The sequence below is a fragment of the Galleria mellonella genome, unplaced genomic scaffold, assembly GCF_026898425.1.
Source record: "Galleria mellonella isolate WM207_F2 unplaced genomic scaffold, CSIRO_AGI_GalMel_v1 utg36, whole genome shotgun sequence".
NCBI lineage: Eukaryota > Metazoa > Arthropoda > Insecta > Lepidoptera > Pyralidae > Galleria > Galleria mellonella.
The window spans coordinates 2214244-2233860 of record NW_026442086.1 but is presented as its reverse complement, the minus strand read 5'-3'; the positions used below and the strand labels follow the sequence as shown (position 1 = coordinate 2233860).

Genomic DNA, 19617 nt, shown 5'->3' with positions numbered 1-19617 from the left:
TCTCCAGCAGCGAGTCAATAATAGACGGCAACGAGGTGCCGCCAACAATAGACGCCATAGACTAAGAAGACGCTCCACATGCACCGCCCGCACCGCTCCGATAGGTTTTATTTGTACACAAACTATAGCAAATGGAATTATTGTATAATTATTAATATAAGAGCAACGATAAATAATGATATATATGGTTAAATTATTAAGATATATAAAATATAATGTTTTTAAGATACCACATTATTTCAAACAACATATAATCAATCGACTTTAAAATAAAAGTTCTCAATTCGGTTGTAATTTGTTTTTATATTTGTTACCTCATAAGTCCGTCAAATGTAAATAGATTTGGAAATTTTTTGTAAAATAAAAAAATATAGTTACAGATTGGTCTCATTGAAATTTTATCAAAATCGGTTCAGTAGTTCAGTTTTTAAATCAAAATAACTTGGTTTTACAACAAGTCGTTTTTTTTTATATAAAACAATTTTAATAAAGTATGATATAAATGACATTAGTGATGTTCACATCACAAAACAACGTAATGGAACAAACAGATAAATTACGATGAACTTCTTTTACTTCAAAGAACATACAAAAAATATTCGTCAAGTTTACTGTTCTTTATCTACAACATCAAATTAAAACCAAAGCAAACATTGCAAAATCCAGTCATTTATGGAAATTCTTAATTAAACGCATATTACAGTAATTATTTAAAGCAATGAGCTGTATCGTGGACTAGATAGCATTCAGTTCTAGGTTTGAAATTCAATAACGTGATAAAGAAAACATTGACAAATGGCCATAAAAGTTAATGAACCTTTATAACATCTGATGCTTAGATAAAAAGACCCTGTAGGTAATTAGTTTTAATATCATATGTGTATTAGACCAGATCGGTTTTAACTTTCAACTACTGAACATTATGACATGATTACTGAACATTTTATGAACTTATTTACAAACAAAAAATCCCGTGTGATCCCGGTATAGAATAGGCTACCCCTTCCTTCCCCGTGGTATCGTAAGAGGCGACTAAGGGAGGACGAAAGATAGTCAACAGCGTCCCTCTTAAAACATCTACAAAGCCGAACTGCGGTTGCCAATCCGCCTGCTAAGCGTGGCAACTACTGGCAAAGCCCCCTAGGGGGAACCTTATGTTCAGCAGTGGACAGTTAAAGGCTGATATGATGATGATGATGATGATGATGATTTACAAATTGTATGGAATAGGTGCGGTTATTTAATAAGGAAAGTTACAATTTATTATGTATCATAGAAGGGTGTTTTTAATTCATCAGTCCTTTTCAGCTACATTACGTGATTACGTCACCAACTCTGAACCGATTTTGATATTAGTTTTGCAATCGACAGAGTTTACTGCCATGCCAGTCCCATATCGAACTTGTGACGACTGAAACTGCCGTTATTATTTATAGAACAAAGCAAAAAGTGCTTGTTATGAAACAAAATCTATATTTTGACATACGAGTACAATTCTGTGTTTTAAATTAGCATATCTTCAATCTAATCTCATCGTTCATAGTTGTTTTTGTTACGAATGAATGGATGCGAAGATGTAAGGATGCAGGCTACTACATTGATCTATTATGATCGATGGAATCTTCGATTCTAACGCGCGTGCATAGCACAATTTATAAAAGTAGACGAAGTTATAGATATATGTAAGAATAGAGGGCGTTGACACTTTGTTCTCTCGAGTCTTCTTTCATTTATATATTAGCGTGAAAATATAAATATAGGCATGTAGAAACATGACAATCATATAAGCACTAAATTATGTATAAGTACACAGAGTAATATAATAAATGTTCAGTACATTTATTCTAGCTTCGATCTACAAAAATCAAAAATATTAATTCAAACAGCCTGAGAAAAGATATTTAGAGCATATATCACTAAAAATATTGTTGTTATCTTTCTTAACATTTCCAAACAAGATAACGTGTACAGAGCGTTTATGGCACTAGATAAGCGTTGAATTAAAGTTTAGATAAACATACGTTGACACAATTCCTTTCCGCTACTTTGGTGACAGACAGACCCTATAATTTGAAATTTAAATTGGTTCATTGTCCTGTTCATGTTATAGAGGAAATTTAATGAGTATAAGGGGAACTTATACGATCACAGAATGTGTGTAAACTAATGTCACAAAAATATAATTAAATATAAAATCTTGCCATCATGTGCTGAATTAAATAATTTATGTGAAAAAGGTATAATTTTATAGGTACTCTTAAGTTTTATTGTAGTTTATATCAATGTAGGGTCTGATCTAGGAGGGCAGACTGGCAAGTGCCCAGAGCAACAAAATAAACTCACTGCTAGTTAACATGGTCATTCATTATAAAGCATCATCATGTATGCCTGGAGTGATAAAATATAGAAAAATCAGGTATTGCCTCAACTTTTCATTTTCATGTTTTACTTTGAAGGTTGACTACAACGAAAGGCTAAAATAATCAGAATATAAGAGAAAAGAACCCCTGTACAAGAACAAAAAAAATCTAAAATATTGAGAATCCAAATTAACTTGTTGATAACCGAATTTATGAGACGTTTGATGCCATAAGTATAACATGGATGGAAATGGTGATTTTAAATTCAAGACAAGGATTTTAATGTCTATAGACCGATAGTTAAACAGAAACCGACGACTCCGATCAATGAATTATGCATAGTGACGACCCGCTGAAGCGCCGGCGACGGTAGCTGAATGTTTTAACCTTTAAAAACGCATAGAGTATTGTAGTTACATGTTATTGCCTTGACCTCTGTTATCCTTTTATCTTTGTTATATATGAACAATCTGTAATATTATGCCCTATAATGACTTCAAAAAACATAATGGACAAGAGTTCTAAGCAATTTATTGAGCCAAACGTTTAGCAAAATTTTACATGTTTACAACCAAATGTAAATGACAAAACGTTACTATTCTTAATCTATGTAACAAAATAACCTTAATGACAGCTATACATACTAGTTAAGAAAATATTTTGAAACAGGTCATAGCGACACTTTCCATATACGAGTAGGTTAAATGAATCTATAAGACGAAACTTATGAAAATGAATAACACTAAGCTAGAACCAAGATTGATTAGAAGCCACAGAACTGAGAATCAATGATTGTGATCTAAAATTAACATACGTTCAAGATTTTTAGGGTTGCGTAATATACGCGTATATAATAAAAAGTAACCCTAGTGAAACTTTAGTATCTATATATCATGAATGGCAATGTTTGAACAGCTACAGGAAGTCCTCTGATGAAGTTTACCGTGACGATAGTTTTAAGTGACAATCATTATTAAAATAACCTCAATATGAATTTGAAATTTAGAAGTTCCCACAGGGATTCCATCCAAGGATTTTGGGGCCACAGTCCTGCTTTATTCGACTGAGCTATCATATGGCCAATATGAACATTTTGATCGTCTAAAGCGGCGGTTCCGAAAATAAATTTTCTTATTTAATTAACATAAAAGGTCTGAAATAAGAATAGTAAATAACTTTTATTAAAACGAGCAAATTATAACCTTAAAACATGGTGCTATCAATGCGTATCTGACACGCCCTTGGTTAGTTTTTGATAAACGACTAACCTTTGGTACTTAAATCAGTAATTTTTATATAAGAATATCATATGGTACACCGTTACAGTTACAGTCTCATGTGTGAATAACTTAAATATACATTCCACTTCACCAAGCCATAGTATGAATACAAATAATGAAATAAGTACATCTTTGCCGCATGCATGATTTACGTAATTCTGTAAATCTCTATTGACCGTTATGGTTGCAGTAAACATAGACTTTCCCCAATTTCACCTAGTATACAGGAAGGAAAGCCATGTAAAATTCATCCCATCTCACTGCCGCCTCACAGTTTGCTAACGATGTTTATCATCACCGCAGAGGTAGGCGTTACATTTAAACTGATACAGTTTTAGGATCAGGCGATGTAGATTGACGATCACATACGTTTTTTAGGCCTGATGATTAGATTAATAAAACATTAGCAACCATCTGAATTTATTATTATTACTCTACATTCTGTGTTTGTTGGTTCGTTTCATTTTCATATACACGCTATGTTTCCGCTGATTCTAATTTAGAAACAACCGTTTCACGGCAGCAGATACCGCCCAAAACAGGCCAGCAAAACATATATCGTCGAATATGCATTAAAATGCCACAATATTTAAATAATCTATAATATTTGTTATATAGGTTCTTAAATAGAATGTAAATCTTTTTTTTTTATGCAACTTAGAATGGCAAACAAGCTGACGGCCCATCTGATGAAAGTGGTGATAAAGTAGACGTGAGTCTATAGGCGACGGTCACCATGTACAATCTATCATTCTATCCAAAACAAATGTTGGATTCTAATATACTCAGCGAAATTTGGGCATGACGAGTGATACGAACGTTTATCACAACGGTCGACAAAGTACAAATGCCTCTGACTAAAGGCACATTTACTTTTCGTTTTATTTATTATTATCTCAAATAATACATTATAATCTAAGTTAATTTAGATTTCACTAAAATGTGGGCACACTTTGTGATGTTTCAATAATTTACACATGAAAATGAAGTAAAATATGTGTCACGACTTCATTTCGTATCCAAGATGGAGCAAAACGTTCTTATAGACACGTGGCTCCCTGTTCTTCATATTTTTTTAATCTAATGTATCTAAAAAACATTTTCGTTGGTCAAAGATGATGGATTTTATTTACTTTAAAATAAGAATAATGTAAATAAAAAAATGTGTATAAAATGTTTTTTTTTTTTGCGTAGCATATATTAAAAGATAGATTCTTTCCATATAAATGTTTGAATTAGAAGAGTGCCTTCAAAAAATAAATGGTTATACCTACTTCATCCATGGAAGTTACCATTCTACAACTATACAAAAGTTTTATTGTTAAAATATCGGCTAATCCAGTAATGTTACAATTAAAACATACTATTTTTTAGTTTCATTTGTTATTTTAGCTATATAGTTTTTGAAATAATAAAAACTACATTAATAGTTTACAATATGTATTAATCATTGATAATTATTGTCTTTATACCATTGAAGAAGGAAGGATTATTTAGTGCTTTTATATTAAATCACAGATATTTTTGACAATTAAAATACTGTCAAATAAAATTTAATAAGTACAAAAAAGTAGGTAATCGTTTTACTCACGAAATTAATCGGTTTACGTTTGATCAACTTTGATTAAATAGTAGTATTCTTTATTAAAACTTTTTGCTGAAAAGTCTGTAATCATCTGTAACATGAATATTGTTATAGAATATTATGACTAATGCTTGAACTAAACAGCTATTACAAATGACTAGAACGATTGCGTTAGGATTTTTAATCAGGTACGATACATATTATATTAGATAACATAATATTGTGTGGATCAATCAAGTATCTGCCAACAAGACACGATGACTCTTTACGAAAGGCGTTAGTTGCTAGCTAACAAAAATATTGATAAAGTTGATGTGAAGGCGATAACAAAATTTTCCTTTTTTAATACATGCAAATAATTTCTGACATTATTTAGGTATAATTCGATTCATATAATAAAACAGGGTGCAGGCATCACACAAAAACTACTGCGCAGATTTTGATGAAATTTCATGTGGTAATAACTTAGTACCTGTGTTAACATATAGGATACTTTTTACGGCGATAAAATCTCTCATACCCATGGGAAAGTACTTATACAATCATTCACCACGCGAACGATATCGCGTACACAATCCGTAATAGATTTTAGACTGTGATTTCCGATGGATATATTATTATTATTAAGATAAGAACATATAAGATTACATAAAAGAAAATACATTTATATAAATTACTACCGATTCAACACAGCATTAAATCCTGACGACAACATTCACATAGAAAAATAAATGTCTTCTTCTAAAGACAGTCAAAAAACTAATTTTCAATTTTCGTCAAATATATCTTTCTAAAAAATAACTCTTAACCAACAGCAAATTTCTTACTCAGAGAAGCGGCTAAGCATTCGTATTTGCTTCTTCTCAAGTTTATAATAAAGTTTTTTTTTTTCAATAGAATAAAATAATAACAAAATTATAATAATTTATAAATAAATAATTTTTTTTTTTTTTTAATTAAGTAGTAGTACAGTAAGTAACTCTGTTTCTCAGCCTTCTTGCTTGGTTTCAGGAATTTAATAGTCCCAATTTTGATTTTTGCTTTAGGCATACCCCGAATGGTGCAAAATCGCAGCTTAATACATTTAATATTATAAAATATTTCGAAAAAATATTAATTGTCAATTTTGACCCGGCACAATTTTATTATATACATAAAGATTGACCAACCACTTTATTGTAATAAGTACGGACTTGTCTGCTTACCGTATCAGGGCAAAGTCTGAATAAAAAAAAAAAACATTGTGATAAGTATTTAATGCCTTTAAATATTCCATAATTTCTTTATCAAACCAATTTAAGATGTTCCTTGTGGCAGTAGAACTTCGGATTAAAATAAATATGCTTTATTTTATTCATTTTCACTAAACTCGCTAGATCTTGTGCCATTTAAATTAACATTTTCTACAAGCTATTAACATTTGTTGCAAGACGCAAAACAAATATTTTTTATTAAACATGTCAACTCTAACTTAACGACCTACGGACCTTAACTCCAGAGTTAGAAAATGGATTTAAGTCTGGAGTGAGTGTGGTAATGATAGTTTATCATTACTTCAATGCAATAAGCTACGTACAATGAATACATCAAAAATATGTCATTTAAATCTAAATAAAATAGGATATTAGAAGAAGAAAGAAGTTCATATAGGTTAAATGAAAATCATAATAATATATTGTTTGTTAGATAAACGTATTACTTCGACCAATTTGGATATTTTTTAAATATTCGTAATAAATTAAAACTGGCGAACTTTAGATTTAGACAACATTTTTTATAACATTGAATTAAAACTTATTGGACGGGGCTTTTTCTTACTTTTGCATGTACCATCTATTCGCAAGTGATTATTTCTAGGTATAACTACATTTTATGTAAGTGATACGAAGGAATACTTAAGTGTTTGATAAGAGCAGAGCTAGTTGAAGTTAATTTTTATAATAATTAATAAATGTTGGTTATTCATCACTATATACATAATTAATTATATTGTTTGTAATACAAATAGCACTGCCTTTACCGAATTTATAACTTATATTGCAAAGGGTTTGTCCCATTAACAAAGTTGAATCAAAGATAACCGATAACATATCGCCCCCCTATATCTACACATAAGACCTGTAAATATATATAATACCAATATTACACACCAAAATTATGTGCCTACTACCTGTTACCATGCATGTTTTAACGAATTATGTTATCATCACACTTTATAGGTAATGCTTGTTTTTTCTGTAATTTAGGTATTATCTATATTTTACATTTATTTTACTTTTGGCATCATCAATGATTTATTTTGTAGAAGCTACTTAAGAAGGAAGATACTTTATTGATTAAGAAAAAGAATATTAGCTGATAACAGGTAATTTATACAATTTCTTTTACAACATATTTTAAACCAGACTCTATTTGTTATAAAAAATTTTTTACAAATCAGTTTCCAGGAAATACTAAATATTTATTGCACTAAACAAGGCTCTATGAATTATACATATGAAAGCTTTTCATGAAACTCCACGTGTTTCATGTAGGCGTACAACGAAAGGTGTTTTTTTTTGTGGACAATAATGGAATGGTAAATCCTACCTGCGCTAACGGTACACGCAGGCGGGGCACCAGTGAAGTGTGGGACCGCGTGAAGTTCGATCTGGGTATACTATTAGCGATGGAGCTATTCGCATTATTAACAATTCCTTTCCCTGGATGGTATGCGTGCCATGCGTAGTAGTGTGGTTAAGGTGCTACGGTTCTTTCGTCAATCGTCGTCGCGCTTATTGAAATATACGAGAGGACTCGAGCAATGGACTACATTTATGAGATCGTAGGTTGCGTTAGGAATATTATAGATCGTATGAATGCATGTACGCAATGATCGACTAGCATCTACAATTAAGGAATTCGCTGTGTCCAAAATGCGATTTAGTAAGATTTCCAATTTTTACTAACAGCAATAAGTATAGTTTATAACAAACTAATTCACGAGATAATGTAGGCAAAATATATATAATTCATTTACCTAGGATAACCTCTTATTTAGTCGAATTGGTTTCACCGGCCGTGTTCACAGGATGATAGTAATTGTATAAATGTAAAGGAGCATTGCTCGACACGTTTTGCGTAGATGACTGATTTTCGGTTGATTTTATAAGTATACTCGTATATAATAAATGTACTTTTCTAAATTGGCTCTCGATGTTCTGGGTTCCTCAGATATCTAGATTCTCATAACACGAGATAACCTAACCTAAGAGATTGTTAGTAATGGGGAGGTTAGTCCCCATTGTTATCAATGTATCCTATTAGGTCGACTTCTATGTGGTTCCCCTGGAAACTATCGTGACTAATTTATCGTTGAATTCGTCACGGTGGACTAATTGATCTGCATTTTCATCCTCACCTATCTATCACCTCTCACTGGTACCCCGCCAATGTATACAGATAGCGCAGACGTGGTGACCATGCCATTTTCATCCATTAAAAAAAAAAACCTAAGTGCCAGTATATTGGTGTGGTTGTGTGGTATACATGGTATTAATATTTTTTTAATAATAATTTGAGGATATGACAAAAGAAATTTCTATTATTATACTAAGAATAAAGTCAAACCATATGATACTATAAAAAAAATTGAGCTTAAAAATTTATAAAGGTCTGTACTGTACATATTTATTTATATATTATTGAATTACATACAACTGGACAGGTTAATTTCCTAGATATTAATGTAAACCTAAAAAATAATTCTATGTGCTAACTTCAGATCCTTAATTTCAATTCCTAACCTTAATTGATAAAGGTAAAACAAAGAGAAATAGCAAGCAAACTCCTATTAGTGGTTATAGATTTTTAAACATTAATGATTAAATTCATTAAAAACCAATAAAATTTTAAACTTAGAGCATTTGCAATAATTAGTCAAAAATTAAACACATTTAAATACACATTTATTATTTTATTCAAGATGATGATAAATAGGTCTGTTGTGATAACCTAAGCTCATAAAACAACTAGGCGAGGCCAGTATCTAAGTAATAGACAAGTTTCATATGAAATAAATGCAATATTCATTATTAAAATTGATTTTAGCAGCACATTATAATAGAATATGGTTTAATTATTTTAACACCTAAACTACATATTTATTACTTTAGAAACTTAATAATATCTTAACTAGTGATCTGGTCGGCTTGACATGGGTAGACAAAATTTACAAAAATATTATAAGCTTATGTTACTCACTAATAATGTAGTTTTATGTAGGTGAAAGCATTTTTAAAATTGGTTGTGTAGTTTTTTATTTAATCCATTACAAATATTAGCAAAGGTTAATGGATAATTTAAATATTTGGTTAGCTAATTATGAACAAAAAATAAATGTAATATTAGCAAGATCATGATAAATATTTAAGAGATCTTATTCCCATTCTATAAAAGAGCAAAAAGCTATTTGTAGACAAATAACTTTTTGCTCTCTTAATTACAATATTTAACAGTTTAAGGCAATATTAAACAATTTTTTATAGATTGTTGTTAATGTTTTGCTAAATATATGAAAAAATGAATAATTCAGGATCATACACAATGTGAGCACAGTGATTTTATACTACATATAAAAAAACAAAAAATTTAAACATATACAAGTTTAACATCTTTCCTTTCCTTATAACTTTGCTTTAAATCCTGACAAAATAAATCTGAAATCAAGAGCAGTAAAAAACCAAAGACATTTTAATTGATGTTGGTTGGAACAATGATATTATTGCTGAACTATGAAACATGCAATTTTCCAAATATATTTTTTTAGTTATTCACATTCATACCAATATTTTAAAAATATTAATATCTATTTTATTATTATAAACCTTTACAGCTTCAAAATTATGTTTTCACTGTTGAGTTTTAGTTTGTATAGTATGTGATATGATCTAATAAATGTAAAAAATAATATAAATATTTTTTGTGACAGGAAATTATTTAATAAATTATTTTATTCCATGTCTCCTATAATGCTCCTATTTGTTCAAAATTAAACCCTTTACTTCAGTTGTAAATATGGTATTATATAATAAATATGAACATTAAAACTATTTAAGTTTTTTTTTTTTATATTTTTTAACATTTGCTTTAATTGCAGTTACATTATTATTTAATCTGGAATAAGAAATTATAGAGATAGGTTGCTACAATCACAGGCATAAAAAAACTTAATAATTCAATATTCTTTTCAGAATACCAATTGATATTAATACTCTTAGTTCATCTTATTTGTGCTAAATCATTCAATTATATATATATATATATATATATATATATATATATATATATATATATATATATATATATATATATATATATATATATATATATATATATATATATATATTATTATATGTATGTATGTATAAATTGTATATAATTTCTAAAATGTAATGAGATTACTCTTAATTTTATGTAAGGACTTATCTAGATATGTAACATAATAATAATTTAATAACTCATGTAATGTGGTGAGATGAGAATTAAGAAGTATCATGAGTATCTTTTATTTTCAATAACTATATCTAATATAATATTAAAGAAGAACTTTATGGATCATGACTTTTATTCACAATTAATTAAATCTACATATGCATATACTTAATACCTATACACAATAGGTATGCAATACAAATGACAAGTTGTGTAATGATTTTCCATTTACGCAACATTAAAGTTAATTTTTCGTCAAATAATTGCACTTTGCATTACAGTAATACCATGCTATAGTGACCTGACGACCTCAATGTCATTTTTTTATATACTTCAAAATAGATTCAATAGCAAAACGTTAACATGGATAATCATTATCGGTCAGAAGGTAATCGTATGATACTGTATCACATGATTTTAATAAATGTCACATGCATTCTCTATTGCAACCAGAGCATTTTCTATAATTATCGCAAAGATAACTATGAAACTATTAGAATACAGTTAGCAAAAAAATCTCGTTACATAACTGAGGACATGGACATGAAAAACTTACCTTTGCCGACATTTTCGTTACTGGATTTGTCATTACCATTATTAGCTGGGCATTTTTTCACTTTCTGAGAACAGTTTTTTGAGGAGCTATCATTCACTTCACTACCGAGAGCCATCACAACACGAGGAATCAATCCACTAGCGACTGACCGCGACAAGCACGGCTCCACACTCAGCTGAAAAAGCACATGCGGTGGAATTAAGGTTGAATTTTGACTGATTTGACTTGGACTGGAAATTTGGAATGACTCGCTATCACAGAGTACGAAGTCCTCCTAAAATACGACTAATTTTAATAGACCTCAATCTCTTATAGAAGAAGTAATATTATTCCCCTGTCTCTAGTAACCGGGCGCCTTATAATCTTTGTTTCATTGCAGACAGGGTTGCCAACCCATTTCTAGAGTAAAGGTAGTACATTACTTATAGTATTAGTAAAACTAATAGAAATGCCAATAATAGGACCGTAGATATTGGAGCTGATTCTAAGATGCAATTACTTTAAATTTGAAAAACTTTAGATGGTATATCTAACATTTCTCAAATTAATTTACTGTCTATTTTCTATATTCTATACATTTTTAATGTTATTTATTCAATTACTATATGAAAAACACAATTAAAATTATTTACTATAAAAATTGTGCCTATCTGCACCACTATGCCAAATCCGTTACTATACAACGTTGGGTCGTTGGCAAATCACTATTCTTATATATATTATCTGTCTTATTCTATTTTTGCTATCTTTATCACTATTTTTATATAATAATTCTTATAAGAAAAACTATATATTATTCGAAAACTATTCCTATTAAACCATTCTTAAAAAACATATATAAATTATTTACAATTCTATCGGTGGGAGCGGCGATCCGGAACAAATGAATATAGATAATAATGTAAAAAACAAGAATATCTATATTTTAAGTGACAGTTAAGCGACTATCAAAGCACTTGTATCAACAAGGATGAATTCCGGGTTAACCCTAAATACTATTTAAAACTTAAATAATATGGGTAGGCATAATAGGGTTAGTTTGGTAAGGGTTTCTGGATATATATGGATTAAAGATAATAAAAGGGCCGGTGAATTGGTGATAAGGGGATCAGAATAAAAAATGATAGGTCCTGAACCATATGTTGCACTTGCATCAAGCATTGTTAACTCTGCCCGTGAGGAGTATGAGAGGAAAAAACAGCAAAAGGAATGGAGGGCTTTGAAGTGTTTTTTTTTTATTCAACTTAGAATGGCAAAAAAACTGACGGCCCACCTGATAAAAAATGGTAACCGTCGCCTAGTCGCCAGTATCATAGACATAACAGAGTATACTGTTTCGCCAATGTTACTCCTCATGCGTTGCCATTCCTAAGGACTCGGATGTTATTCCTCTGTACCCTGCAAATTCACACCATATCTCACCCTTCAAACCGAAACACAGCTATGCAATCACAACTGCTTCACGGTAGAAACACGAATGGGACAGTGATACCTAAGCAATCGACTTTTGTACAAAGTCTCCCTCTGGTCTTAGACATTCTAAAAAGTTCTTAAATGACAATATTGACGGATGAGATAAACTCATTTACAGCGGTGACAGACAACAAGCAAGACTCATTATAGGTGCCCTAACTGGACATATACCAATAAGGCATATACTATACAAGATGGATCTATCCTCGGACACGCTGTGTAAACTGTGCTCTAAGAAATCGGAATCTATGGAACACTGCAAATGTAATTCATTAGCAAGTATGCGTATAAGTCTATTGGGAACGGTTTACCCAGAGCCAAGGGACTACAAATATTTTAATCCGCGGGATATCGTTAACACATAGCATCTACGAAATTATGGTATAAGGCAAGGGGAAGCACAAAAGATCGTCAACGTGCTACGGTTTAGTTGACCCCATATGCAAATATAACATAAGATAAGGAGGCAATCATATGATTTGCAGTTTTTATCATTCCTTTTATTTAATTCCTTGTTCTTAGATTAAAACACTACTATATAATCAAGACCGCCATTTAACTCAAAAATACATATGTCACTGTCAACTGTCTGTCAATTTAGTATGTTAAATGTCATCGCTTCTGAAATAACATGGTCTCAAGACCTTAGCCTGTTCCAAACGGAACAAACGTACTAAAAAAAAAAAAAAAATGTTAAATGTCATCGCTTCTGAAATAACATTTTCGTTCGCTAAACCTATAATTTTTGTTTTCTGTCTATTGTAATGTTTTTTTTTTTGTATATTTTCTAAAGCTAATTATTGAATGAAATCGTATTAAAGTTTTGTACAGGTAGATGCAAACCGCTATATAAAAGTTAGGTCTGTTAACTGTCCCGATTTCTAATAATCACAGAAAGAAAATTATCATTTTCTTGTGAATAACGTCTGTTGATTCCTATAAGCTCGATAGTTTTGTGTTATAGTACGTTTAATTGCATTCTAAAAATAAATATAAGCAATTTATTCCACTAACTTTATTTAATTAGTCACACTGGCGTCAGAAAATTATCCCAAGGTTGGTAAACATTTTTTTAAACAATTTTTTTATAGTACTAGTAACTAGTAAGACATGACATCAAATGTTAGTTAATTAAGTAGAATTATTTTGTTTAATTTTACTATAATTAATTAATTAATTTTGATCAACTAACCAGTGATATAACCTTCCGGAAAATAATACATAATTCAGTAAAGTATCAGTAACTTGGTATAAGAAATAGTAGAAAAGATTAGTTTGTTAAAGAATAAGATGGAAAATTAATAGATATATGGTAAGAAGAATAACTAAAATATAATAAGTCAATATTAGAATCTTGGTAATCAAAAACATTCTATGCTATTCAAAAATACTGAGAGAAAAAAAGATAAATAAAAAATAGATAATAATAGTGTGAAAAATATTGAAATTCCTGTTAGACTATCATTTACCCACAAGTTTGTTTGGATGATAATCACATTTTAGTGCATTAGTTTTTGTCTGATGCTGAAATAAACATGCAGACAGTAAGATTCAAAAATAAAAAATATATTAATTTTGGCTTTTATCACCCTTATCCTATCAATATTTCTTAAATATCTCCTATGTACAGAGTGTCTAGTTACAATTTTATTATATTAGTTATATTACCTGATTTGTAGTACTATATTAGCATAACTCCTTGCCCATAATGTTTTTGGTAAATCTACATATTATTTAAATTAAAATACTAATTTTTTTACAACTAAACAAATAACTGTGAAATTAATAGTTTTTATATAACATTTTTTAAAAATCAAGAAAATATTTGTTATTCATGTCAATCTCACTCCATTTATACTCACCAATCCCATTCCTTTTTTTTTTCTCTGTGACTATTCCATTGAACCTTTTTAATTCTATTTTCTTGTTATTAAACCAAAAGAAACATCATTATTACCACCATTAAACATAGACCTTCTTTATTATGAATTTATTTTACTTCCTACAAAAAAATAAAATAGAAGTTTGTAAAAATTTCTGAATCTATTTATTTATTTATATAATCACACTAAACACTGGATGGATAAATTACTATATGTGTGGATCATATTCTAGATTAACATATAAAGTATGGGACAGTAAATGTATAAATATTAAAAATATACATATCTATAGACAAATAACTATAAATGTTAAATTCATCTGCATATTAGCTAGTGATTATCTAATATTTTTTTATATACATTTTATAGAAAATGCTGGATGGCTGGTATTGTCGCTCTATAGCAAACATGCAAGCAAGTGAAGCTGCAAGTGTCAGTAATAGTGCACCAACAGAAACCACACATGCACGGGAGTCTCAGAATTATTCAAGTGACAGCAGTAGTGAGCCAGACCCTGAACCTAATTATAGAGCACAATATATTGCTTTAAAGAAAAAATTGAAATACCTTATCTATGTAAGTTTTATTTTGATATTATAGTATAGATTTGCTTTTTACTTGCTGCTTTGAATGTGTTTATTGCAGAAGTAGGAAAACCAATGAAACACACTTCCAGGTAGCATATCAAGATGAAACATACACCAGATTTAAGTTAGACTTTCAGGAACAGTGAAAACCTCATATAATTTGGTGCAGTACTTTTTGTGTGATTCCAAAACAATCATACTAATCTTTGTAATTTCAGGAAAATGAGTGTTTTCAAGATGCTCTTAGATGTGGTCAAAAAAGATTGCTGAAAGTATCTAGAGACCGTAGTTTCTTGCTAGACAGACTACTACAGTATGAAAAGCATGAAAGCACCACATCAGAGAGTGAAGATACAGAATCATCTGATGATACAGATTATAATCGGCATGATAACACGAAACGGTAATCTTTTTTAATTGTATTTTTAATTAGTTTTTTACACCTTATTTATACATTATTGTACACACTAATAATACATAAAATATGGTAAAAGTAAACAAATGTACAAAGCTTAACTCTTAAATAGTTCTCTTTCAATAAACCCAATGTTAATTAATTAAGTAATTAGTTAATTAGAAGTAAATGTATTCTGTGTATTAATTCATATATGATTCACCTGTGCACCAAACATTTAAAACCAGTCAATTCTTAATGTTCAATTTTAGATGGGTATTATAAGAATTGTCTATTTGGTACAAAAACAGTCCAATATTTTGTAACATTTTATTGTAAAAATCACAAAATTCTTTTTTGGTGTAAATTAAAATCTTGAAAGGAAATGATTGTCCAGTATTAGCTCTGTTTGCATATAAGTTGAAGTGTTTTATTTTCTATAACCCAATCTATAGGTAAATATATGAATCCCAAACCTATAGAGAGAATAGTCTGCAAAAAATTACCTGTGATATTAATTATTATACTTAATAAAATGATATTTTTTGTAAATTTGTTAATGTTTCTGTTTTCAGAAAAAAAAATCTTGATGTGAGTGTTACACATCATCATATTTCAACACCATCAGCACTTACCAAGGGTCCTAATGCTATGAAAAGAAAGAGAGCTGTAGTACCTAAAAAACCTCATAATACTAGTCATCTTGTAAGTATTAAGTATAGGTTGGTATTTGTATTTGTCGGTACTCCCTTAACCCCCTTTATGGAGCAGAGCTAAATTCAGCAGTGAATAATTAATAACTAATATGATGATAATATTGCTACTACAGATTCTATATCATACAGAGATATGTAGTGGTCTGTTTTAAATATTGACACATGACACACATGAAGTTTTCATGGTACCTATGTACCTAATCAGTACCATTCCTATGCTTATCCTACTTATTCACTTGGAGAAAGCCTTACACTTACTACAAATGGTGCTAGTATTAAAACATATATTTTTATACCCAGTAAAAACTTACAGTTTGTCATATATTTAATATGGAACTCTAGTTGCACACCTGATCATTTATTTATACTTGCGTCTCATGAATCTCTTATTGTTATCTTATACAAATAGTATAGAGTAAATAATTGTCGTATGGCCTTGGCATAGAATAGGCCACCCCATCCTTTCCTGTGTGTGTCGTAACAGGCGACAAAGGAAAGGCAGCAGCGTCCCTCTTAAAATATCTCCAAAGCCTAACTGCGGTTGCCAATCCGCCTGCCAAGCGTGCCAACTACTGGCAAAATTCCCCATCCAAGGGGGAGGCTTATGTTCAGCAATGGACAGTTAAAGGTTAAAATGATAATAATGATGAAGAGTACTTAATTTTATTTTATGCTTTATTTTAGCATCAATCGAGTGGAGCGATATTATCTAAAGCATCCCCCTCTCTCAGTTTCGGCTTATCTGCTAGCGACGGACATATGACGCCTGAAGAAGTTGAACGCCATTTACAGTCGCGACAATCTTACTTAGAACTGTTGCCAGAGCGAGCTCCGCCTACTGTCCCTACAGAGATGTTCAGCAATGATCCTTCACTTGATAGGTATGTGTTTATTATAAAAGTCATCTCGGAGATTTCATTTCAACAAAAACATCAATCTAAAAACATTTAACATTTTTTCTTAAATGGATGAAATGGTCAGCCAATTTGCGCTATTGGTTTTATGATGGAAACCATTACGGTTCATTCTTAATGACTTCGTCACGATGGACTAACTAACCTGATTTTATCCTCACCTATCGTCTATCACCCCACTGGTAACAATGGAATCACCAGTCCTCATTATAAGTAAAAGCTTTTCCTTTTAAGAAATCAGTACTAAAATAGCCTTCATACTAGTAGTAGTTGTATTGCTATGAACTACTATCAATGTGTGTATAACTTAGATTACTTTTTTTTATTAACTAGAATAAAAAGTAATCTATGTTTTTATCCATATCTAATACTACTCGTACACCAAATTACATAGCGATTTATTGAATTATTAGGCACAAACAAACTCACTTGGATATTTATAATGAATATTCAGTACGGATTTAATATTTCTTTTATGAAAAATTCCTAAATTCATTTCATATCCATATATATTATTATATTAGTGATACTCTTTCTTTTTCAGCGAGTCAAATGATGTGCTGGAGAACTCTCCAAATGTTGATGAATGGTTTGATTAGTTGTGTTCACTCTTTGGGACAGGATGTGCCACTAGAAGACATTTTATGTGAAAATATTTTTTAAACTTAAATGAGGAAATAAAATATTTATTTCGTAACATATATGACACGACGTATCTGCGATATATTGTGTCGTACTTAGACTTGAACAAAATTATTTGTTACAATTTATACTCCTTGTCCGGAAACAATACTTGCTGCCAAGATCCTGAGAGCCTTGGTATACATATAAGGAGAGCCACGACAGGCGTTTCGGCCATTTTTCGTCATCGCTGTCAGAAGAGATGCAGGGTGCCGTTAACATTGGGCAATAAAAGATGGTAACCACCTTTAATTTTTTGTCAATGCTCAGAGATATCTTAGAGAAAAGTAGTGACCTCATTTTTATTTCATCTTTGGGAAGGAGCCGTCAAAACTTTGTTTAGGGTCGCCAAATAGGTTAAGGCCGTCCCTGACATGAAGTGTTTTATATATAGAAAGTATAGAACTAATTACTGATAATATTGGATGTATTGTTTTATTTTGAATGTACTAATTAATTTTTAGTAATATGAATATAATTTTTAGATAATAAAATAATTATGATATTACAATATTGTTTTTATGACTATGAATATTGGTTACGGATATCTTGTTATTGTGGAATAAGTCCCTATACATTTGTGATAAAATTTTATTACCTGACAATGAGGTCGATTCTGAAGTGCCGGTTCTCCAAACCTATCTCTAAAATAAAAATTTTAATTTGATATCACAGTGAAATCTTTATTTTAAGGACTAATTTTCTAATAGGGGATTTTTTATTTAAATAATCAAAAATTATAATTTTAATTTATGATGGTCTAATATACAATAATTTCTAATATATAAAAATAAATTAGGTTAAGAGACAAATTTTGAGAAATGGAATCAGAGTCGGCCCCAATGAGTAATTTCTGTGATGAAAAAATATTTCCTAGGATTTTTATATAACTTATAATAGCAAACAAGCTGACAGTCCACCTGATGGAATTCAAATTCAATTCAAATCTTTTTTATTCAAATAGACTTTTTGTAACATGAAATTTTTGTACAACTATATGATTTTGTTGAATTTTAATACTTTATGTATTACCTCCTCGTGCTTCCATTACTGCGTTTACATGGTTTGGCATGCTGTACACCAAGTTTCTTATACGATTTTGGCAAATATTCTCCCATTCCTCTGTGAGAGCAATTTTGAGTCTGGTATTAAGAATATTGAGATCGCTGTTTTTAAAAAAACAAATGAAGATTCCTGCGTATATATAAAATGTGCATTGTGAAGCTACGTTGAGAATATTTGCTTTTTTTAAATTTTCTCATAGCGATTCACCATATTCCTATAGAATAAATTGCGCGAATTGCACGTTTTTGTAATACAAATATACTTTGGATGTGCTTTAACCTTATATATACAATATAATAATGTTCCGTAGGACAGTATACTATAAAAGTATTTAAAATAATGTGGCAGTGTCAATATTAGTACACTGTTTAATCTTACGAACAGCATATGCCAAGTTTTGAATGTGAGAGCAAGATATTAGTCTATAATTGCCGTATAGTTCCGGTATATAAAAGCTCACCACTTTCTTTTCCTAAATCACTAAACCCTATTTGTGGTTGCCAATTCGCCCGCCAAGCGTAGCAACTACTAGCAAACGTCTCTTTAGGAGGGGGGGGGGGGGGAGTATATGTTCAGCAGTGCAACTTTTGGTGGTGATGATGATGGTGATTAGATTATTAGTTGTAAACTATGCAAGAGACGCAACAAATC

General features: G+C 30.3%; 2 protein-coding genes across 2 annotated transcripts in view; one reads left to right on the top strand and one right to left on the bottom strand.

Moving 5' to 3' along the window:
* The window catches only part of LOC113520774 (clustered mitochondria protein homolog), a 32193-nt gene extending 20652 nt beyond the window's left edge, over positions 1–11541 (bottom strand). Inside the window, 1 exon segment of the mRNA XM_052897213.1 lies at positions 11254–11541. Coding sequence (XP_052753173.1) covers positions 11254–11368 — 115 coding nt within the window. The 5' untranslated portion in view covers positions 11369–11541.
* Positions 11542–13764: 2223 nt separating this feature from the next.
* LOC113520625 (uncharacterized) lies at positions 13765–18412 on the top strand. Its single transcript, XM_026906014.3, has 6 exons — positions 13765–13782; positions 14979–15185; positions 15415–15599; positions 16166–16295; positions 16991–17187; positions 17765–18412. Exons 2-6 carry the CDS (start codon positions 14982–14984, stop codon positions 17817–17819), a joined length of 771 nt encoding a protein of 256 aa, XP_026761815.1. The 5' UTR covers positions 13765–13782; positions 14979–14981; the 3' UTR covers positions 17820–18412.
* Positions 18413–19617: the final 1205 nt, after the last annotated feature.

Excerpts from the sequence above, each read along its gene's own strand:
- LOC113520625 (XM_026906014.3), top strand. The coding sequence starts at position 14,982 with ATGCTGGATGGCTGGTATTGTCGCTCTATAGCAAACATGCAAGCAAGT. Across the intron at positions 15,600-16,165 it reads CGGCATGATAACACGAAACG|AAAAAAAAATCTTGATGTGA; the intron begins GTAATCTTTTTT and ends TTCTGTTTTCAG. Across the intron at positions 16,296-16,990 it reads CTCATAATACTAGTCATCTT|CATCAATCGAGTGGAGCGAT; the intron begins GTAAGTATTAAG and ends GCTTTATTTTAG.